Source organism: Seriola dumerili, unplaced genomic scaffold, assembly GCF_002260705.1.
Source record: "Seriola dumerili isolate Sdu_G_001 unplaced genomic scaffold, Sdu_1.0 BDQW01000025.1, whole genome shotgun sequence".
Classification (NCBI taxonomy): Eukaryota; Metazoa; Chordata; class Actinopteri; order Carangiformes; family Carangidae; genus Seriola; species Seriola dumerili.
The window spans coordinates 9,643,126-9,667,348 of record NW_019174280.1 but is presented as its reverse complement, the minus strand read 5'-3'; the positions used below and the strand labels follow the sequence as shown (position 1 = coordinate 9,667,348).

General features: G+C 38.7%; 1 protein-coding gene and 1 long non-coding RNA gene across 4 annotated transcripts in view; one reads left to right on the top strand and one right to left on the bottom strand.

Moving 5' to 3' along the window:
• epb41l2 (erythrocyte membrane protein band 4.1 like 2) overlaps nucleotides 1-9,335 on the top strand; it is a 48,455-nt gene extending 39,120 nt beyond the window's left edge. Inside the window, exons 15-22 of one of the 3 annotated variants that reach the window (XM_022764445.1) lie at nucleotides 1,072-1,239; nucleotides 3,188-3,256; nucleotides 3,667-4,329; nucleotides 5,622-5,750; nucleotides 6,111-6,209; nucleotides 6,511-6,591; nucleotides 7,940-8,054; nucleotides 8,396-9,335. In XM_022764445.1, the coding sequence (XP_022620166.1) occupies nucleotides 1,072-1,239; nucleotides 3,188-3,256; nucleotides 3,667-4,329; nucleotides 5,622-5,750; nucleotides 6,111-6,209; nucleotides 6,511-6,591; nucleotides 7,940-8,044 (1,314 nt within the window). In that variant the 3' untranslated portion in view covers nucleotides 8,045-8,054; nucleotides 8,396-9,335. The remainder of the gene's footprint in view (nucleotides 1-1,071; nucleotides 1,240-3,187; nucleotides 3,257-3,666; nucleotides 4,330-5,621; nucleotides 5,751-6,110; nucleotides 6,210-6,510; nucleotides 6,592-7,939; nucleotides 8,055-8,395) is intronic. The other 2 variants (XM_022764460.1, XM_022764452.1) reach the window with 2 other exon arrangements.
• Nucleotides 9,336-9,420: 85 nt separating this feature from the next.
• Nucleotides 9,421-16,878, bottom strand: LOC111235893. The gene is made up of 3 exons (XR_002665709.1): nucleotides 16,597-16,878; nucleotides 14,895-15,082; nucleotides 9,421-12,636 (listed from the first exon to the last, which is right to left on the bottom strand). It is a non-coding gene; the product is annotated as an uncharacterized LOC111235893 (long non-coding RNA).
• Nucleotides 16,879-24,223: the final 7,345 nt, after the last annotated feature.

Sequence of the window (24,223 nt, the reverse complement as noted above, 5' to 3'; positions counted from 1 at the left end):
GACTGATAGTGATGCTTTGCTGTCTGGTATCTGTAGCATACTCGTACTCTAAACTGAGGGATTAGAAAACTAAACCTAGGAATATTTTCTTAAAGAATGTAGAATAAGAGTAGATTAGGAAAATTCATCAAAGTGTGGTTTCAGTCTGTCAGTTTCTGATGAATGACTTCTTTATCATGGTGCCGTCTCCTCAAGACAAAAATATTTGTAGTCAGTAGTAGGGAGGTCAGGGGAGGAGGAAAGAGCATAGGAACCAAGGAGATGAAACGATGGAGATGAGATAGGGAGGCAGAAACATTCACTAAGAAGTGTTTGTAAATAAGGACAAATGAGAAAGTTAGCAAAACTGCTAAGAACTGACAGGCAGGCAGAGGGAGAAAGAGAGCAGGTCAGGGTTACAGTGATCACCACTATCAGCTCCATGTTTTACAGTCTGCCCTGCTGTTCCTGGCCTGCTGAAGGAAAAACTCCCCAACAAGATGGAGAAGCTCTGTTTCACTGCAGCCTGCTTATACACACACACACACACACACACACACACACACACACACAAACAAGTACACGTGTGTGCTTGAGCAAAATACTGGTGAAAAGCCTATATTAAGAATTCGTTCCAGACCCCTCAAACAAGGCTTCAGCGAGGCAGAGCATCCATCTTGTTTCCCTCCTGATTGACAGACTAATGTTCCTGTGTTCTATTGAACCGAATTTTTCCCCTTCCCACCCCTCCCTCTCTCCTTCCCTTCCTACCTCCCGCTTTTCCTTATTCCTTTCCCCATTACATTTCTCTCGCTCCATTCCATGCTTCCATCCTTGCATTCAATCTCTTCACTCCGACCTTCCTTTCTCATTTCTCTGCTCATTCCTTTCCCCACTCTTTTTCCTTGACCTGCCACCTTTTCCTACGCTCTTTCCCTTCCATTCGCTGCCCCACATCTTTCATTTTTATCCCATTCTCATCACTTCCACCCATCCTCCCTCATTCAACCATACTTATCTCATTTACTCTCTATCCCTTCCTATTCTCCCTTACCCCACCTCCCCCCCCTTATTCCTCCACTCCCCCATTAGGACCATGATAAGACCCAAGACGAGGTTCTGAAACACCAAGCTAGCATTAGCCAGCTAAAACGCTCCTTTATGGAGGCGCCACCTCCCTCTCCTCCTCAGCCCAACCAGTGGGAGAAACGTCTCACCTCCTCTCCCGCTACAACGATACGTGTTCAACAGCAACAAGTGGTACGTCTGTGTGGATGTTTCTGTCTCGGCAACTGACTGTCACAGCCTTATTTGCTGCAAAGGTTGTTCGGGTCAAATGCTGTTTGCAGTGGATTGCAGTGGTTCAAAATTGTATTTTCATGTCTTCCTGCACAGATGCAGCAATGCCGTATGCAAGAAAAATGTGTTATCATTCATTTGTTTTGCCCCTTTTTTTTTTTTTTTGAAGTTCTCTTCTTTCCTCAGTCTCTCACTGTACCTGCTGTTATCTTTTTCACTTCTATATTTGATTGTTTTTTTAGATCTTTTTTGCAAGTTGTATAAGGTTTTCTCTTACTCTTTTCATTTGGTGCTTTTCGCATGGTGGTTTTCATGACCTGTTGTTCATAACTCACCCATCACCTAATGGACTTCATGGGGTTTTTCTTTTTCTGTAGGAATTCTTCCTGCAAAACCTGACCTAACCTACTACTGTCACCGAGTGTTCATCCCTTTTCAGCTGGGCTCATGTTACATTTTAGTTTTTACAGCATATGGTTTTATTCTGCTCTGTGTGCATTGCTGACTTCTGCGGTATTTCTCCACTTTGCTCTCCTAAACAAATCTGTTTCATTCTCTTCTACTTAATGTGATCATTATAAGATGTGCAAATGCAAAGCATGGCTGATCTTTATTTTATTTATGCTATACTTTCATACGTGTGCTTCATATTATATGTTTTTATGTCTCGTGTTATTGTTGTGTTTAACTGCTCGGTGTGATTTCTTGTCTCTCTGCCTCTCTGTGTTCTGCCCTCTACATGTGTTTGTATGTCGCTGTAGAGCCTTGAAGAGGAGATAGCGTCTGTACTTTTCAGTAGACACTCTTGCACTGGCTTTGACTCAGCTGCTGAGGCTGCCTGCAGTTTTCCCGAACTGACACTAGATGCTGTTATAACCACATGTTCATCTACTACCTCCACTACAGCGCCGCAAGGGCTTCTTATCTCTCCAACTACTACGCTCTCTGCTACTGAGGTGCTGCTGCTACTCCTGAACATTTAGGAGTCAGTTTACTTTCATTCCAGTCCATACACAATTTTCTTTTTGATCAACCAGTCACAAAGCCACCATTTCGCTGACTGGAGTTTTTATCTGCTCCTTAAGTTGATCGATCACCTTGAAAGTAAACTGACAACCTGTAATGCTTCACTTGAGTGAGGATGCTTACCAGATGTTGCCCATATTGCCTGCTATGGATGCTGGATGAATGGTGGCCATCCTTCATTCTGTATCAGAAACCATTCATTCTAAATGAACTGTGGATTCAAAATGGGCATGATCTAATCTAATCTGAAAGAACTAACAGCTGTGATTGTGTCATCTGTTCGTGTTGTTGTGATAAACATGTATGTGGACTGACTGCAAATGTAAAATCTGCTCCATTTATTTATCTTTGCCTCACCAGCATCTGCAGGGAAAAAAAAAAAAACTATATTAAAAGCAGCAGGTGTTGAAGCAGCAGTTTCCATCATTAGAAACCATTATGTGTTTACTTTGTGGCTTCTTACGTAAGCTTTTAAAAGACTCTGAATTAAATTCATTATGGTCTGACATGTTTTTTGCGGTCACTGCTGACTTCAATGCCATGTTTCTATATTTTTAAGTGAAGATGAGCTTTGGTGTTTATTGATTGGATATTCTCTTCAATCCATTTTAGCTCTTTACATTTTCTGTTCTCCTCTTTGTTCTTTATCCCATCTCCTTTTTATTGCCTGCTGCAATTAACTTAACACTGTATGGAAATGAACTTGACTGTGCATGAAAGACAGTCCACCATGGACAGAGAGGGAGAATAAATAAAGTCAGAGTCAGCCCCTCCCCATGCTGCGATAACGAGCATCACTAATTGCTAATAATGATGATATGACTGCTGGTGTGTGATTAATTATAATATTAATAATTGTCATGGTAACCTCTGTGTCACGCAGGTGAATGTGCCCCAAATGGAAGCAACTGCAGATGATAGTACGATCTCTGATACCAAAGAACCTGCTAAGGTGGTCCTAACTTTCTTCTATTAATCCATCCAGCTTTCCATTCATGATGCTTTTCATCCATCATTTTCTTCAGGCCTTCATTCATTTTCCACTTGCAGCTTGAAATTTCATGTTCTTACTACAGCCATCTATTCTTCTTACTTGTTATCTGTGTTCTTACTTGATCTTCTCGCCTTTTCACCTCTTTTTGTCCACAGTTGAACATCTTCATCTCCTTTTTATTCCTGATTTTGCTTTTGTATTAATTTATTTTCAGTTGACCTACTTGATTTTTTTTAATTTATGTTCAATGATCATGTTGTTTTTGTTTTTGTCTCCATGCGTTTGTTGTGTATGTGTGTGCACCTCATCGTGCGTGTGTGTCTGTGCACTACGTGTACATGTGTGCGTGTGTATGTGCGTGTGTATAGACAACTGAAGTTGAAATCGAAGAAACCGTTGTCGTCCAAGAGGTTTCCAAAGCAACCAAACCTGGACTTGTCACAGTTACAACCAGCTCTCCTGCAGGCCCACCTGCAGAGCAGGAAACAAGAGAGCCGGAAGTGAAGGTTGAAGAGGAAGTAGTGATAGCAGAGGAAGCAAAAGCAGCAAAGCAGGAGAGCATTTCATCCGAGAGCGAGAGCGAGGAAGAAGCAGAGTACCACCCAAATGTCCCCGTATCCATCTCGCATACGCAAATCCTAGAGGAGAAGGAAGAGGATGAAGAGCAAGAGAAGAAAGAGGAGGATAAGACGGGGGAGCAGAACATTTCAGTTCCAGACACTTCCTTTCCATCTGTAATCACTCATCCCGCAGAAGAGATCACTCGAGAGGTAGAGGAGTCCAGAAAAGAGGACACAGTGCCAGAGAAGAAGAACAATGCAGAGGAGGAGAAAGAATGTGAGAGGGAGACAGAGGAAAGCACCGACGATCCAATGGTTACACCTGATGAAGCTCCCAATGGTCTCCTCCTGCCTGAGGAGGCTGTGCAGGGGTTGGTCACCCATGCAGAGGAAGAGGAGGAGCCCAGAATGAACGGAGAAGCCTCTCTGGTTGAAGCAGAGCACCGGCCACAGGTTATTTGTTGCTCTGAGGTAAAGTCTTCACTGGGCCGACTGCGGAGCTTCCCTGGGCTTTGATCCCTCCTACCAACTGTAGAAACACCCACTTTTTTCCCTCCTGCTTTCCACAGTGCCGGTTTCCTTCCTGCTTGCGTGAATAATTAAGCCCCATGTACATCCTCACACTCATCTGGGTCCTGTGAAAACAACTCTTTTAAGCCTAAAATGAAACCTTCTCAGAAGTAGTAAAATCCCAGTAAAACAGACAGAAGAGTATTTTAAATATACAATTCACCATTGTTGCTTTGGTGTCAAGTTACCATTCCCTACATAATTAATTCAGTCTTTATTTTTTATTATAGCCATATTCATATATTTTAATGTCTTCATACCATTATCAACTTGACTAGTCCTCTGCTGCCGTGCATTGTGTGGTGTGTTGCTGTTGATGCCTCCTACTCTGCATTGTATTTTAGTGTTGTGAAGTAAATGGGGCCTAAGTGGGAAATGCATGTTGCTTTTAGTATTTTTGTTCTGCATGCTGTATTTCACCTTTCGTGTGTGTGTGTATGTGTGCATTTGTGTGTCCTTCGTGTGTTTTGGCAGTGATGCTTCTCTCTCTCTGTGTTAGTGTTTAATTGGCTTGTCATGGTCACCATGGTAACAGTATTGTGGAAATCGTCATTGCCAACCACTTTGGAAATGCCACCTGCTCATCTGAATGTCATCTTTGCATGTTGTTTTACATTACAATTGCCGTTTTGTTTGCCAGTCATTTGAGCATTGTTTGTTTTATCGGCTCATGTGTTATGCATGTTCGTGCTGTGTCGTACTTTGAGCTGCATGTTGACGCCAAATATATTTCTGTAGTTGTGCTGCTGTTGTAGTTGTTGCTCTCACGTGGCATTAAGTAGATGCTGTCGTATTCTGCGTTTGGTGATGTTGGCTCGCACGAGTTTGGGAGCTCTTGATTTCTTGCATTAAGTTTGCTGCATTCACTTGCATATGTTGCGTTTGTACATCTACAGCTACTGCTATGTGTAGCGCTGTATGTGGCACAACTGAATCACTTCCCCTTCAAAACAATGGTCTCTAGTGTAATTGAAAAATACAGTTAATTTGACGATAATTAAGTACACATTCACTGTCTTCATTTTTTTTCCAATAGCTAAACAAAACATTTAAATTGAATGACTTGGAAGTGAATGTAATCCCAAAGAAAGTGCATAGATAAAAAGATATTTCTTTGTTTCCTTAACGGTCTCAGTTTTAATATATTAACCCTCTTTCCTCCCCCCTCACATCTCTCTCTCCTCCCTCCCCAGCCACCTGTGGTAAAGACAGAAATGGTGACTATATCAGACACGTTTGCAGCCCAGAAAACTGAGATAGCAACAAAAGAAGTGCCCATCGTACATACGGAAACCAAGACCATCACTTACGAAGCTGCACAGGTGCACACTTGAGAAACACAGGGAGCTTTTATTTATACTCTCCTTATGTGTGTTAGCGTTCAGGATTCGCATTGTGTTTGTGTGAATCATTTAGATTTTGTAATTATTTTAAAGGTTATTTTCATTGTTAATGTTCCATGTTCCAAAGTGCTTCCTTTCTAGCACCAGTGCATGATGCCCTCAACCATTCCTTCTCCCACAGGGAAAGAGTTTTTATTTATTTATTTATTTATTTATTTATACATATTTTTAAACTAAGTTCATTTTAAAAGAATTCATTTGAAACATCAAAGAGGTAACGGGGGTTTTCTAGTGGTAATCAACAGCTGATTATCTCTTTTTGTCTCTCCCTGTTATCAGTTGGATGGTAATGGTGATGGCGAGCCTGGAGTGTTGATGACTGCTCAGACAATCACCTCTGAATCTCTGTGTACTACTACAACCACACACATTACCAAGGTACAGACAGACACACACCCACAAACACACATTTGTCATATTAATATGACGGCTCATTCTTATGTAATATAGCTATCATGAACATTGCTGTACAAAAGCTCTGCAAATATAAACACATTTATTCACTTTAATAATTCTTTAATAATTTTTAATAATTCTGTATCTGCTTTGACTTGTTGGGCCATCACGACAATGTTAGCCACTCAGCTGTATCCCACCAGCACCCAGGTGGGCCTTGATTATTCATAGTTAATCCATTGTGACATGCATCAAAGCATTGTGGTTGTGAATTTTGTTCCAGACGTTAAAGGGCGGCCTATCAGAGACGAGGATTGAGAAACGCATCGTCATTACTGGCGACTGCGACATCGACCACGACCAGGTCAGTTTTCGGTCACACAGCTGATCGCTCTGCCTTACCTGGTGTTTCAGCAGCTTGGTTGATGGGTCTCTTTATTCTGTCTAAATATGCATATTGTGAAAGGCTCTCCAAAAATCGATTTTAGATGTTGCACCTTCAATGTGGGACGTTTGTTCATAGAAATGAAAAATGCTGATAGAGAAATGATGAAGCTGGCTGCTGATGACTGCTGACAGAAGAATGTTGAGCCCCAGATTCATTTAATTCAGTTTAAAGAGGGATTTTATTCTGGTTGCTTAGAATTAAGGGAACAAATATACATCTGGTAACATGTTGATCATGTTGCTTGCACAATTTAATTCATTCATCACTAATTACAGATACCCACAATTCATAAGTTCACTCATTGGCTGGGATCTGCTGCATCCATCTCTTCACTTATTCATCCATACAGCTAGAAAACAGTGTTTTAACTTTTTTTTATTTTTTATTTTTTTATTTACCTTTCTGTGCCCGATTTTGTTGCTCACCTTTGTTAGTTTAATTTTCTGTCCTTGCCTTTGAGAAAATCATATCTTTTTAATTTTTGGTACCCCAGATGTGATGAATACTACATGCTAAAGCTACAGTGAGGAGATCACATCTGAGTTAGTTCAGTCCTCATGTATTTGGACAATGACACTGACATCTTCTGTCATGTCTGCCCTGTATACCAATAGATTCAATTTGATGTGAAACACTGACCATGAAATTTCAAAACAATATGAAATTTCTCATTATCCATATAGGTTCATACAGACTGCCCTGTAAAATTTGATTTATAAATCCTAGCCTGCATTTTTACATTTGAAAACTTGATTAAATACATTTACAGGCATTTCAGATATTTGAAAGTGATGGGCAATTAATATTTATTTGACAAACTTTGACAAACTGTGTATCACAAGTGAAACAAGAGGTTTGTGGTATCAGAATGCAGATAGCGTTTTCAGCCTCAAAATATTTCAAATATTTGAAAAAGTAAAAATCTATTTTGTTACATATCTGGATCTGCATGATCTTTTGTCCACTGGTTTATTTAAGTTGCCTGTCTAAATTTCTTTTAAATATTTTTTTTCTCCACCTGATTCCATCCGACTCCATCTGAAGTCATTTTACTTCATACAATTTAGATCCCAATTAATCCAAAGAAGTAAAATGCCACAAATCACACTAACCGTAAATCCTGCATTCTTGTCGTTTTTCTTTGTGTTTCTTATTTATTTTTTTCATTTAACTTCACCATTCTCCCCTCCTCTCCTTCCTCCACCAACTCCACTGCCTGCTGTGCTCGGTGCTGCCACTGTGTGGTTGCCCCTTGGTACCGCAGGCACTGGCCCAGGCCATTAAGGAGGCCAAAGAGCAACATCCTGACATGTCTGTTACCAGAGTGGTGGTTCATAAAGAAACTGAACTGGCTGAGGAGGAGGATTGACTGAACTCAGGTAATAATAATAATAGTAACTGATTATTATTATTATTATTCATGGTGAAAGTAATACTGGGAGGTATTTAACTGTGGGAGTGCATATAGCGGTTTATTTGCTGGAGACAAAAACTGAGATGAAATAAAAACTCCCACACATGAAGCTGCTAAAACCATCAGCCATCATTACACAGGCGCAAAGAGTTCAAGGAAGAGAAGGGAACATTAAATTTAGGCTGTGACTGATGGAGGTCTGGCTGTGTGGAGTACAAGGGGAATATTTTGAGTAGGAAACTACAGGAATGTTGAGCGCCAGTCATCATAACACTCAGGCTGATTGCCTTCAACTCTATTTTCCAGAGTTGAAGGGCCCATCATGACTGTTTTCTCTGTTGACGTTGAACGACCTTCTTCACCCTACGACGACCAACCGTGACTGACTGAAGAGGAGGAGAAAAAGAGGAGCTAAAGAGCAGAAGGAGAAGACTTAGACAGAGGGAGTCGCTGGTCACCAATCTCTTCGCAGTCGGTCTTTCTTACATGTCTGTGGTGCATCTAAATCCCTCACTCCAAAACCAAGTAAAAGAAAAATAATATCCTCACTCTCTCTGAGGGAACACAAAAGAACCACTTCGTTAGCTTAACATTTGTAGTGTGTTTTTATTTTTTAATAGTGCTTTTTTTTTTTTTTCTTTTCTTTAACTGTTTGTTTTACAAAAAGAGAGAAGATAGTGTGTCTTTAAGATACTGTTAAAATAAAACCTTTAGGGATGCACTGATAACCGGCTCTGATGAGATACAAGCCTAAGAATGATGACTGTATCATTGTACCGATTATTTCATCATTGTATTGATTATTTCATCATTGTTATTGACCTTCAATAACATTCAAAAGTCAAAACAAATCGAAACTGTTTTTATCTTTTTTATCTTTTTTGTCAAAAAGCTATGAAGTTCTGTGCTTGGTATCTGTATCAGCAGTGGAAAAGTGGTATTGGTGCATTCCTGAACAAAAAAAAAATGTTGTTTGTTAAATTACAGCTCCCTCCCTCACTTCATGAAGTGGAGAGTAATAAAATATAAGTCAGTCATTTCAAATTTTTACAGTAACAAGTAGGCCTGCAGGAAATGGGGAGACACAACTTGGTCTTTTTTTCTTTTCTTTTTTTTTTTTTTTTTTTTTTTTTTTTTGAAACATTTTCAAAGTGTAACAAAATCCAGCAGTTTTACTCATTAAAAGACATTCACGGAGTCAGATTATGGTAGAAACCAGTTGTGTCACGTGTTCACATTTTGTTACTAATAATTACAGAGATTAGGGAGCTGTAACTTAAAAAGATTGCAGTAAAAAAAAAACCAATCAACCTGTTTTTTGTTTTCTTTTGTTTTTTTTTTTGTTTTTTATGGTTCCGTCTTTTTTTCCTGTAAGTATAGTTATTATTCATCCACATTCCTTGTGTGTTGACTGGCAGCTGAGTGAGTTCATTATCAGTTCAATTCACTTTTTACTCAAGAGAAGACATTTTAACATTTACAGTAGGTAAGAGTGGAAGGACTCTTAACTGGGTCAGTGGGTTTTACTTTATTTTTGAATTCAGAACTGAAAATGAACTGACTTTAACGCTGGTGTATACAACGTTCTGTACAGTAAACTAAATGAAGGTTAATGAGCAGTAATCCAGCTTTAACTTAGCTAAACGCTCTCCCTGGGCCCGCCCACTGTATGACACTAACCATTCCCACTGGGCCGCAGGGGAGCAAGGGAGCAGCAAACTGACTTGATTGGGAGAGAGGACCAGTAAACACAAGTGTAATTGGGAGATAGTGTTAGCGCTGTACCATGCCGACCATCATCTATTTGGGAGTGAAAAGGAATTTGAACATTATTGCCTGTCGGCCTTTTTTTGCAGTTGTTATATTGCACCCTGCAGTGAGTTAAAGCTGTTTTAATATTCTTAGGACAATGCTTAACAAACAATCTGCAATTTATATTATTCAAAAAGAGTTTTGTGCTACGACCAACGCAGGTACCAAAATGAGGACATGCAGCTGGAACAGCTTGGAAACCAGTTCTGTCACAAGTAATTTCTACCAGTTTGCTAACTCTGCCTCGGAGCCTGTTTGTCATCGTAGTTCAGCACTTAATTTCACTCCCAGCTTCTTTACGTACCAACAAAACCTGCTAGACATAATGAGAGGTGGAATTAAATTCAGCATGTCTTCACACATTTTTATCTTCAAAGAGTATCTTGAGCGAGTATAGATTGATTGGTTTGAGAGTGTGTAGATAACAGATTATCTCGGCTCATACAGTATGTCTAGATAAGATTATCTTTGACATGGCGCTGGCTGTGTTGTAACTGTTTCACCACAACCAAATATTGTGCCGTGTTAATGGTATTTTATATGTTTAAATTTCAAAATTACATTCAGTTGTATTCTAGATGATTCTACAACACAAACATAACTACATACTACAGACAGACATGGAAACAGTTACAACATAACAGTAAAATGCAGCTTGAAGGGAAGTGTATCAGAGGGCTTGAAGTGCTCTTGAAAACCCCCCTACATGGAATCTCATGATGTTTTATTCATTTTCTGTCCTTTAGCCAAATGTTCAGCAGAAATCCACAAAAATGTGTCTGTTTAAATATCGGTGGCATTAAACAGGTTAGAACAAGGAGTTTGGTCCAATGTATTTAGTTGACGGATTTTCAATGTGAGCAAAAATGAAAAAAGAAAAACAAATTCTGTAAAATCTGATCTGTAATCAAAGAAGTGCCACAGATTTATATGAAAACATTCCACCTGGACTTGCCTAGGTTTGTCTTAACCCTCCTCTCTGACTGGACATAGTGGCATTTCATATTGAACTCAACAGAATAATTTGTGTGTTTTTAATGAAGGAGTATTGACCTCCTAATTTGAAACCATTTTAAAACTTTATTTCTGGACTGAGACATGTCCAGATGATAGCGTGGTAATGACTGTCTTGGCTTTTTATTGGGAAACACCGGTCTGACCTCTACTATGCAGTTAAATGACATTCCAGATGAGGGGGAAGCTTTAACCTCTAACCCTCTTGCAAAGAGACAAAGCAGCAGAAAAAGAAGGAAAAAAACAAACAAACCATGCAACAATGGGCAGCTTTGTGAGTTTTCGCTGTTCAAAACAGAAAAAAACAATGATATTTGTAGCTTTTCTCATAATTTGTCGTCCTATTTCTGTGAAACTGATCTAGTTGTTGAAAGGCGGGAATTGTTGTGCCCCCCTCTTGAATATTTATAACATTGTCACAGTGTTTTTTGAAGGAACACCATTACGAATCAAATTTTCTGCCACCGTTTCCTTTTTGTACTTTTGGCCACAGATTAAACCTCTTTTCGGGGGTCTGGGCTTTCTTCTATCCAGTCACAGGAGCTGTGGGGCGGTGAGGTCCGGTTTTCCAAAATGTTTGTAGCTTTTTCTCATAAATTTTATGTGAGATCACCCAAAAAAGAAAAAAATAGAATGACAAATGAATGACAGTAACTTTTATTAAGATAAAAAAGCAAAATAGACAAGAGTTGGACCATTGGAAGTTTCCAGCAGTTACCAAGGCAACTCCATAATGTTACTCATGGATAAGAAACAGATGATTCAACGCCAGCTGATTTTAAAACTGTCAGGGATCTCAACATTATGGAGGGCATTGTAACTTTCATCCGACACAGTGACATGACTTTCTGTGTGGGGGCTGATGAGATGAATGTTTTATAATTGATGCCAATTATATTCTTTACACATAAATCTCAGGCTTGGTACTACAGTTTGGACAGATGAGGAGGTATAAAGTCAATTAAAACCAGCAAAGTTTTGTATTTTAACTAAGTAAAAACTCACTTTCCACAAAACTTTATAAAGAACTGAGTTTTGGAAAACCAACCAGCTGCCTCATTGCTCTTTCTTAGCCAACCAATGATCACCGGTAGGATTTTTCTATCTAGCAGCTTAACTGTCTTGTGTCTCCCCACGCACAGCCACTCCTCCCCAGTGTAACACTGTTTAAATAAAGGATTGTTATACTCTGAAATCTGTTTGGTCAGTCCATTTCCTCATTCATTCATTTCAGTTGTGATTCAAAACATGTAAATGTCTTATGTTAATGTACATGAGTTGATGTCGTAGTCAGGTAGTAATAATGTGTACACTAAGTGTTCACTTTACCAAAAATACTACTGTTCTTCATGTGTAAGATTCTTCATACAGATGTTGTACATATGTACAGACAGCTGTTTAAATGGCTTCCAAATTTTCCTGAGTTTTTCAAGAGGTACAGCATTGGTTTTCACAGATCTATGACAGCTACAGATTTTCTATACAGGCTTCAACTTTTATTCTCATGAGACGGCTTATGAGATATGTCCCTCCCACGTCCATGATGGTGTCCACAGTGGTCATATTGCTATAGAGACAGTTTGAACTCATATTGAGTGTGTGTGTGTCCGGTCAGGTGTATGAATGCTACCCAACGCTCCTCCTCCTCAGGTGTGTACTTCTGTGTATCTGCCTGTGGATGGCGCTTCTGTCCTCTGGAAACCCCCACAGATCAGCCTCAACTGGGGATGAAAGAAAGAATACAGAGCAAGACTGAGAAAATACAGTATAGGTCACAGAGTACAAACCTCATGGCGAGTAGCTCAATCTAGGGTATTTTTTAGTGGATCATTCAGATAGCCTAGATTTGGTTATTATCATTCAGTATAAGTATTGACTGCCTTATCAACTGCATTAAGTTATACGGTATGTTTCTCAGACATATTGCACATTTACAAATTCATTGAATTTGTTAAATAAATAAGAATGATACAGATGGATGCTGTCATATGTGAATGTCAACGATAGCTATTTTCTGCGCATGCGCAATGAGAGCCACCACCCGACTCGCCCTTCTCCGGCTGTAGTGATGGTTACAGGTGTGTCTGCAGGCAGGTAATCAAATGTCTACAGTTTAACTCTTCTTTTACAGAAGTGAGCTGAATCGAATTGAATAGGAATGGTTCCCCTTTGAAAATTAACACAGAAACTTGAGTCTGCTAACTTACTTTGATAGATATATTGCATTGATAACAGACATCCATTTTGTTAACATTTTTAAGTTAGCTTAGCACTAAGCTAGCTCATAACATGTAAAAACAACAAAATTATTAACATAATTAATCACAATTAACAGTTGTTAACTTTGTATAGTTCACTAATATGAGGTTGTTTACTTTCTGCGCCTGGAAATTGGCATGTTTTATTCGAAATTTGAAAGAATTGCTGTTAATGTTTTGCTAGCTGTGGAGTTGCCCATGGTGAAAGCTGGATGTCTCCTCACCAGGAAAAGGCAGCAAGGACCTCCACGTCACTGAGTGAGTTCATATGAAAAGTAGCATACTGTGGTAGTGTACACATCAGTTACTCACTTAAAATGCAACTTCAGCATCTCTGTGCCAGTTATTTAATGACTGGATGACAGGTGTTTCTCATTAAGTACGAGTCAGTAAAACACTACGCTCTTTAAAAGAAAGAAGTGTTTTTCTTTAGTTAGTACCACTGACAATTAGCTGTAATTGATTATAATTGGCCTCAGAAGATGTACACTGACACCCACACACCTCCTGACTCTCCTATCTTGTCCGTTGAATCAAGCTCATTAAGACTTACTAAAGACACAAATCTTTAAACGGGTCTTAAAAGAATAGTTTCATTTTTGTAAAATGCTAAGGAATTTGCTAAAACGGGGCACTGCAGTTTTTAGCAAATGGTACTCAAGCAAGAGCAACTATTTTAGTTGATTTGTTGGTGTTTACTTGTTAATTAGTTTTGATGGTGACAAAACTGTAGTCACCATGAACACACCCTCTGGGATAATTCTCCATCAGACATCAGGACAAACCATGAGCTGAAAGTTACAAGTTTGTATTTTTTTTAATCACAAACTGTGGGACTAAGCTAAGGAAAGTCTTAGAAAATTCTTTGTAATCTTCATTTTCATATACCCAGTGAGAGTGGGAGCAGATGGCATATGTGAACCCATTATCTTGGGATGTGTGTATAATTGACTGTGTGTGTTTGTATTTTATGTCAAAGCAAAGAGCAAATGGGTCAGGTTCACTTATCAAAACAACACTTGTTACCAGAGCATGTGTACACACAGATAAAAGAATAGCCATGTTTCCAGGTTTTCCATGCAGTACCCTAAAACCTGCAGTACACCCTCTCTAATGCACACTGCATCTCTCTCACACAATAACATATAAACACTTTCACAGAAACCAGGCCAGTATAACTGATACTCTCAGTGATCATTAGCCTCAAAGTCAAATTTGTTTTTTTCCAAAAATGTCATCATGCCAAGTTGTTAGGTTTTTTCTTGTAATCTATTTTGGATGTTTTTTTATTATTCAGAGTGCAGCTGCGTTACAGGACTCAGACATTTTTTCCACCTGGGAGCGACATGAGCTGTCAGTTTTTGTTCAAAAGTCATATAAGAGTATGAGACCTCTACAAGACACAGTTGGCAGTGTGTGTGTGTCTGTGTGTCTGTGTGTGTCTGTGTGTCTTCTCATTCACAATGTTGATTGAGAATATTTTCTTGACATAGACAAAATGGTGTGTAACGGTGGCCATAGCAACTGATAGCATGAAGTAAAATCTCCAAGTTGTAACACACAGAAAAATAAAATGTGGAGATGAGCATATGTATTTATAGTATGTGTGGCCCTGGAGAAAGACATCTTAGTATCCATTTAGCTACACGGCAGCATCGTAAATGTAACATAGCAAGTGGTCTGAACATGGGCGAGACATAAAAAGTTAATAACATGCCTACCCTGTCTGAGTTTCCAGCTGAGGTAGATAATCAGTTGCAGCAGCAGCAGACAGACAGACAGGAACAGCAGCAGGCTGAAGAACCAGAGAGGAAGAAAACTGTCTGTCTCTCTGTCTGTCTGCATGATGGTTTGTCGCAGGAGCAGAGCCACTTCAGCCCAGGGGCCACTGAGCACCTCCATACTGCTGCTGCATGGGAGAAAGAAATCAGAGAAGAGAGGAAGTCAAGATTGATTTTGATAGGATACTTGACACATGATCAGATAACATGTCCCAGTGAGCGTTGATTTGGTGATTTTCAGGTCAAAGATATCTAGGTTTTGATGTTAAGACTGGGCTGTGTACATTATATATAGTACTGTTTTAACAGTATTGCAATGACAATATTTTTTAATGTGAGGCAATTCCAAACTACATGTTAAGCATTTGTAGTTCATGCTTTTATCCAAAGTGACTTACAACAGTAGAACAGATAGAAGTAAGAGGCAGCTGAGTAAAAGCATAGGCTTCTGAAGATAATTTAAATGTATTAACAATAGCTGCTGAATAGGAAACCGAGTCAGAGGATGGCACACTCTAGATGGCCATTATTCCTTTCAAAACTACCAAGCAGTTAAGATCTCCAGGCTCAAATTTAAAGGTGAGACTGTTAATGTAGCTCATATTTTACTATTGCGCACAGCCTGTTCAGGTTCTGAACTATGATGAATAACTTAAGGCATTAAGTGGAATGGAAAATGATTTAATTACAGTAGATTGATTGTTACCTTTCAGAGGAATCTAATTGTGATGGGAAGGTGGTAAGACTGTGATGCAAAAGTCAGTAATTTAACAGGTAATGATGTGCATGTTTTATTTATTCCATCATTCCAAATTGGCACATCTTTAATCTCAGTACAAGTTGCATGCATATTTTAGGCCATTACATAGCAATTCATTCAAATTTGAGCCAGCTTCTGCTTGTGCAGAAGCCAGCAATCTCTCTTCAAGAACTACTTTCTCTACTCTATTTTATCATGTTCACATTACAAATTGGCACATCCAGGATACTGTAACATTGACTTCTTCTGTCTTTATGATGTATGTGAACTACAGCTACAGGCATCAACTGACACGTCTCAAATGATGCAGTGCTCCATGACACAACAAGTGTGTGTTGTATTTCCAAGAAATATATAGTGACTTTAATTTCAACCATATCACGCCGGTATAATTCAAACACAGAGTCAAGGGACACAAAACTGTAATTTTGGTGGCTATCTCAGTGATATGTTTAAGTCATATGTTTATTTTCCACATGCAAAATTATAGCTTGTTTACTTCTAAGTTCCCCTCAGCACCGAGGCAAAATTATCCACCCTACGAAGTATTTCCCTACCAAGTAAGTCCTGCTAGAAGGATATACTTTACACCCACCAAATTCTGTTGACTGGCTAAATTCCTTTAAACAAACCACCAAAGCGAAAGGCAGAGAGAATACTGACATTTGCAAAAAAGTTCAACAACTTCAAAAACATCCTGCACCTACCAGAAGTGCAGCCTTGATGTGTCAAAGACGCAGCAGTTATCAGATAAAGATGTAAATATTCCAGAATATCTACTTACAGTTTTCAAGTTCCCTTCAGTGCAGATATGATTTAACGTAGGTAGAAATGAATATCTAAAGAAATATTCTCAGTGAGCTACTCCATAGTTGTCCTTACCCCAACGTTTGTCCTTACTGTTAAATAGTCTCCAGTAGCTTGCATGTAAGTGGAGGTCAAAGGTGAGGCTTTGGCGATGGCAGCCACGTAACTTAAAGGACTTAAAAGAAACGTTTATAATTCAGTCAGTGTGTCACAATACGTTTCAGTGCAGAGGTTAGGGAAATAATCCAGAGAATAATTCCTCAGAGAAAAAAGATTGTTGGTTCAGCCCAGAGGTAAAAGTCGTGATTCTCTTAATGGTCTCTCTTTTTTGTCTTTTCTGTCATGTCTGTCTCTTTGTGTTTCTTTTTCTCTCTGTCTCTCTCTCTCATTGGTAGAAGCACCACCACTGTTGTTGATGACGATGTGAACTTTGTTCCGTTCCAACAGTCAAACCTTGTGATTACTAAGAAGATTAGCTATACTGGCCTGGTCTTTGTGTGCGTCTACATGTGTGTATTTGTGTGTGAGATATGAGATATAGTGTATGAGAGGTAACTACAGGTCTCTGTGTCCTCAAAACATGAAAATGGGGCAAAGTGATACTTATTCCTCCTCTGTGTATGTGTATTTTGGGGCCTCTTGTAATGTTTTGATTGTTGAACCTTAGACCTGTGTGCTCAGTGTGTCATAAAACAAACCTTCATTCATTTTTTTTTCAGCTTTTTGCACTCTGACTGGAAAAATGTTCTTATCTCCTTTTCTCTTTTCTTCTCTTGTCTATTCCCTCTCTCTCTTTCTGCCCTTTGTCTGTTTATTCTCACCAACAGACACTGATACCTTTTTTCATCAGAGGCAGTATTGATTAAATTAAAAGGACCTGATAGCATTAACCTTGGCTGCATTGTTAGAACAAAATGAGGAGTGACACAACACAATTGTCACAGTATTAAAAGTTAAATTCAAACTGTATAGTTAAAAGAGCTATTTGTAAGTTTTGCTATTGCTACATAGCCAACATTAGCATTAACAGGTGTTTACTTACCAGTTTTACCAAGCTTCAGGCATCTTTGCATTTACGATACAAGACGTTAAAAGATGCCCTCTGAGAAGGACTACTTCTTCAGGGCAACAGGAACGCTAGAGAATCTCGATTTTGGAAAGACAAGACGGCTCGACCAGGCTGGGGATAGCTGGTTAGCATGCCAACTTAAGTAGAAGAAAATAAGTGATAGAAGTAGAAGCAGTAGAAGCAAGTTGTTTTCTTCCACAGACAGCTCTTGGTGAGTAAAGGAATGAAGTTTGATGCTGAACAATGTTTCTGTTAGACTGGTAAGTAAACAGCTGTTAATGCTGATGTTGGCTATGTAGCAACAGCAAAACTTACACATAGCTCTTTTAATCCTAATGATTTTATAGCGCTAATGGAAGATTTTTTTATTGCAACTTTGCATTGTACCCTTCATTTGCAGTAGCTTCTTTGAAAGATTGTATTGTAAAAGGTCTTTTATTATATGGTCTGAAAAGTATATTTGGTCAGGTTACTTCAAGTCTGCCCACATTATGGTTATCTCTAAATGCAGCTAAAAGTCTCTGTTTACCAGATGTTTGATCTTAGCAAGCTAGCATTAAACTTAAAGCAGGTTTGTTTGCTCTGAATTCACCAATGGGCACCTTCACTGTGGAAATATCAGGGGGCTGTAGCTATATATTTGCAGCTATTTGTTCTTACTTGGCAAAGCAGGAAGTACCTCTGTGTGGTTTGACACTTATTTGCTCAGATCTCAACATCAGTACTCTTGTCAGGCGGAGTCTCATTTAGACTCACCAGTAGTCTATTCTCATGGGAGAAAAACAGGCTGGTGAGAAGTGCGAGCTAATTGAGTGATGCTGTCATCAAGATCAATGCAATTGATTAGCTTCATTGTTTCTCTGATTGATCAGGAGAATGGGTTTATTTTGGGAGAAGTGTGTGTGCATTTTGGTCTTTTTGTGTGTTTATGTGTGCCTTTTTTCTGAGTGACTGGGGCACAGTGGAGCTATTTCTGGAGAATTAATGCAAACACCCCTGTGTGTGTGTGTGTGTGTGTGTGTGTGTGTGTGTGTGTGTGTGTGTGTGTGTGTGTGTGTGTGTGTGTGTGTGTGAGTGAGTGATATGTTCTGTGTGTTTCTGCTTTATGTTCAAAGGGAGCAGTATTCTTGTGTGTGTGTGCGTGTGTATACACTCTCTTATTGATCAGTAGATAGATTTTATTCTGTTTGTGGAGACTTGTGAGAGAAAGACAGAGGCCTCTTTGAAGTTAACATAACACGTCCAAGTTTTTCTGGCGTTTTTATGTATTGGCTTGATAAGATTTTTTTATTTATATAGTTTATATTGGAAAATGGCATGTTTAATTAAATCATTACTGTGAGAAAATAAAACAGAGAAACAGAATAGGAGACATATAAAGGAGACAAACTTCATTATTTATTAGACATGACTGATGAAACATTTACTTGGCTCTCTTGTGGAAAGAGGAAATGAAACTTAAAATCTGTTGGAAAATCTCCTTTGAGCAGCCATAACTCTGGCTAAATGTTTCCTCCAGATCAGATTAGACTGTTCCCCTGGTACCCGGAAGGAATTTTGGATCATTTTGCAAACTTGCTGCATTCATAGACTATAACCAAAATTGAAAAAAAAAATTGAAAAAGGGATTGTTTTTTGGGAGTTCTTTACAGCATCAGCTTTTCTTTCAAAGCTAACAAGCCCTTCGGTCCATGTGTTTCTTTCTCATTATCTCTCATTTTCTCTTGTGTCCTTCTGCTGCCAAAGCTCTCATGGAAAATAGCAAGATATTCAGTAAATGTACACAAGTGAAAAACAGGACCATCCTTGTATTAATTATTTACAGAACAGAAGCTGTTGCATCATGAGGGGGGGTGAGGAATCATGGAAGGGCAGGATCAGGATTTTGGGATAGTGATGGTTGTGGAACAAAGTCCATCCTCAGTGTTAATCTCAACACTATGGGTCCTTTGTTAGGTTTATTACCCCCTCCTACACTGAGTATCCAGTATTTTTTTTTAAAGCTTTTAGCAGTTTTTGTTGCCTGAATCAGAAATTTTGCCTCATCTCTCTGTCTGTCTGCTTATATAGTTAAGAGGCAGCATCCACTTTGATAAATGTAGTGTGTGTGTGGTCTGATGTGTGGGTGGTTGGTTGTGTGTATGTTGTCAGTACAGTGAGAACGGATCCTGTGTTTCATTGATTGTACAGTGTGATGAAACAAGCTCAACTCGCTTCTGTCCATGTCTTATGGTACCACAGCTATCTAATTGGTAGGAAACAGAAATGAAAACTACTGTTGTCTAACAAGTAAAGAGAAAGGTCATTTATTTTATTATTAGTATCAGGTCCTTTATGTTTCCCATGGATGTTGCAAATATATAGCCTATCTGTCATTAGATTACACAATTTAGTCAGTTATTCATTGGGTTTGAAATTGATTTTTTTGTGAGCTGCAGCTTCAAAAACCACAAATGCACATTATTGGACTAAACAGAATCTGTTTTTTGTTCCTATGTCTTTATGTTTTTATCTCTGTTGAATTTCTACTTTATTACATTATGTAAAGTAGTTTTTCTAAACCAAACTTACTTTATTTGGATTATGTAACTGATGAAGTTGTTGTTGTCCTTGTCCTGATGTAATAGAAGAAATTTTAAAAGGAGCAGGTAACAGTGTTGCAAGGAGGTAGAAATCACTATTATAAGTACATAGTCAACACAGATGTCTTCGCACATAGACAAAATGGATGTGTATGCATAACTCTAGCTGCCTGCAATTATTTGCAATGGGTGACATTGCGCTGCAGGGACAGTTACAGATTTCAGCTTTAAAGTGCAAATAGGTTCCATGTTTAGCAGCCTGAGTTATGTTAATCATTTGTCTGGTTATTGTTTCAATAAATAGGACAGTCATTTTGCACTCTATCATAAGACAGTAGTAGAACAGTTTGGGTCTGAAAGTGCTGATGTTTTGGTTAGAAGTCTTATCTGTCTTACTTACTTTCTATTGATCTATTCAAGTATTGAGCTGAAACAATTACTAAATTAATAGTAGTAAATTAATAGTAATAAAAGTAATTGATTAATCTTAGTAACATTGCAATCATATTTTAGGCAAAAATGCTAAACAGTCGCTTTTCTCTCTTTCATGTTGATGTTAATCAAATATCTTAGAGCTTGGACTGTTAGCCAGACAAAACAAGCAATTTGAAAATGTCAACTTGGGCTCTGGGAAATAAAACTGGGCATTTTCCTCCTGTTTTGGTAGATTAATCCGTAATGAAAATAACTGTTATTTGCAGGCCCATAAACAACTGCTCATCCATTGTATCTGTCAGTGTAATTTTTCTATATCCATCCATGCAAGCTGTTGAATACAGTGCAGTAGAAAATAACATAGGGAAATGTTTTAAATATTAATGACATGTTCTCCACTCTAATGATATTTTATCCATGTACACTGGGGATCAAACATCTGAGACCACTTTCCTACACTGGTCTCAGACTTTTGGACCCCACTGTATCTATTCTTTTTATTTGAGACTGAAACAATTAATTTACATCCAACCATCCATTTTCTAAATACACTTATGCTAATTGTTTTACATCTATTAGCGTAAGATCATCTGTTTTCATTAGAGAGGCCTCTCCTGCGTTTTGGCCTGTTCCTGCTATATGTCCTCCTCTGCAGAAAATTTTAATAATTTTTGTCTTTAGTTGTTTGAAAGCATCACATGTATTTGAATTCATACTTGCGCAGCTTGTTGTTCATTGAGTGTTCACAGGGTAGGTGTTACAGTCAATGAGCTGTCTGTTTCTAAGATATAATACCTGCTCCATCACAGTCCATTATTGAAAGATGAGGGGAGACACTTCTCTCACTACTTTATCTTCTAATTAGCACACACAGTAGGCGGGAGGCTGTCAGATGTTCAGGCACAGACAGGCCACAGGGAATACACAGGCTCCTGGATGGTCTATAATATGTCCATATGAAAACAGATTGGCGAAGCCCAACCTTTACAGAGAGCACAGGTTGCAGTACATCAGAGGAAAACATGAACCATAAAGATGTTGTTAGAGATGGATTAGATAGAGCAATTACTTAGAAATGAAGAGGTTTCCAGGAAACGAAAATTCCATTTTCTGAGATGAAACAATGGAACAGCAGAATAAAATGATCAGATATTGCTTATCAACTTTGGTATTTTCTCTCTCTCTCTGTGTGTGTGTGTGTGTGCGTGCGTGCGTGCGTGCGTGTGTGTGTTTGGAGTGAGTGTGTGTGTGTGTGTGTGTGTGTGTGTATGGAGTGAGTGAGTGAATGTAGTCAGGTTTCAAGAAAACAGCTCCAACTTTCTCTATCTCTCTCTTTCTTGTTTTCCTTCTAGTTGTCATAGCAACCTCTTGGCCTTTTTAGCATAAGTTACATCGGGGGTCGCCGATGACGCTCATTGCCATAGTTACCAGGGCTTTGTTAATGAGATTCGGTGCTTCCAGCATTATGTAAGATGTGTGACATTTACCTACAATCACAGACACTCAGCTGGAATATGAATTCACTAAGATATTGATGGGTATTGATGCACACAAAAGAAAGCTGTGGAGAAAAAACACCATCCTCAGTGACTCCAAATACCTACAGAATAGCTGCCATCAGTAAATTTCTCAGGGGCTTAAAGTGGATTTATGCTTCTTCTCATTCAAGGTGTTAGGGTTGTCTCTCTGTAGAAGCCTCTGGCATAGGAACTGATTTATAATCCAGGGTTCAGTTTTAATCTGTCAATTGTTGTAGTACATCTGCATTTGATATTTGAAAATATATCTCCTAAGCAATTATTTTAATACATTATTGTACTAATTTTTCTCTTACGACGTCGGACATAGAGCAGATAACTGAGTCTTTCCTCTGTTTGCTCCATAAAGTTGGGCAATATAACAATACAATATATACTGTGATGATATGTTTGTCCACCAGTGAGAGATTTTTCCATACTGTCTGTCTGGTTATACCAATGTGAACATTGAGGTGATTGAAATTAGATGATTTATGTAAGTTTTTTATTAGAGTTGAATTTTTTGATTGTTTGTTCACATTTTTAAAAATTTTAATGAATTACTAGAGTGCAGATCTAATTAAGCAAACAGAGACAATGTACATTTTTTATTGTCATTATTTGTTTAGGTGAATAATACATTAGTGTTAAATACATGTTCATTTAAGTTTAATAATATATTGTAATCAATTTTGTGTCTCGTTTGTTATTATTATTAAATTGTATTTTATCAAATGCAAAAAATTTAACAACAGTATAACATCTGCATTATATATTGTGCTCTCTAAATATTGGTTTTGGCCATTGAAAAACCCTCAGTTGATTCTGCGCCAACATCTTAAACCTTTTGGAGAAAAGATGAGCGGCCCACACTGACCAATCACAGTTCTTGTTGTCTCCATATGGTACATGTGGTATGATACAGGAAAACTGTTATTACATTTCTGAGAAAGTGAGCATCATAGAGCCTTAAATTGCTTCAGTGTCAGGATGCTATGAGAATACATTTGTAGATAGTGAAGACATTGCCGCAAGGAAACTGTGTCTTGGAATACACAGGTTGCTCTTGCCTCCGGTTATTTCTAATTAATGTTTTCTGTGTAAGGAAAGAGCAGAGTCAAGCAGAATGGAGCAAATTGGAAAAGAGCATTGAGGAGTGTCTGCAGTCAGAGCGTTATTCCTCCTAATGTGCGCATGTGTATAGTAGTGTTCATTCTTGTGCGGTCTCTCTCTCTGTCTCTGACAGACATTTTGGAGGTAAAGCTGGCCTGAAGGAGAGAAACAAAAGACAGTGAGATAATGAGAAATTAAATTGAATGGTAATTAGCCTTCAGTTAGTGAGACATGAGACTGACAGGTGTGAGGGTTAGGGGAAGAGAAATGGAAAATAGGAAAAGGAAGAAAATTAGATAAATCATCTCTTACATGTGAATCTGTCCAGGATTTATCTTTTAGTAAACAAGAATGAGAAAGTGTGTTCAGAGAGATTAGAGCTGCTGGGAGACTAATAGTGAGACAACTGACAAGAAAGGATGGTGGGTGGAAGTGTGAGACAGAGGGAGAGGAAAAAGATATGGAAGTGAAGAAAGAGAGAATGGAAAACAGGGCAAAAGTATTTTGCATTTCATCTCCCATTAAATTAATTTATCACATTGTCAATCAGGGAGATTGAAAGATGAGGAAACAGAGAGAGAGAAGAGGCAGAAAGCATTAAAAATAATTACTCTGTTAATTAAGATGTTGTCGAAAGAGAGATGGATTGACAGGGATGAGACAAATGAGGAATAGCGAGAGGACCAGACAGAGAGAGAAGACATGGAATATAAGTGATAGAGAGACCTTGTGGGTGGATGTGAGAGAGACCTGTGAGAATGAGACATGGGGGAGGAGGGGTGAGAAGGAGAGAAAGTCAGGAAAGTAGACTGGAGGGCAGGAAAAGGGGTAGAGTGTATACTTGCATATTTCATGTCAGCGAAGCCCATTAAGACTGAATTAAAACTAAGAGTGAGGATGGAGAGTAGAACAAAGGTGAGGATGGAGAGTAAAGTAGATAGAGAAACAGGCAGAGAGAGCACCACACACGGGAAGGGGGGCAACAT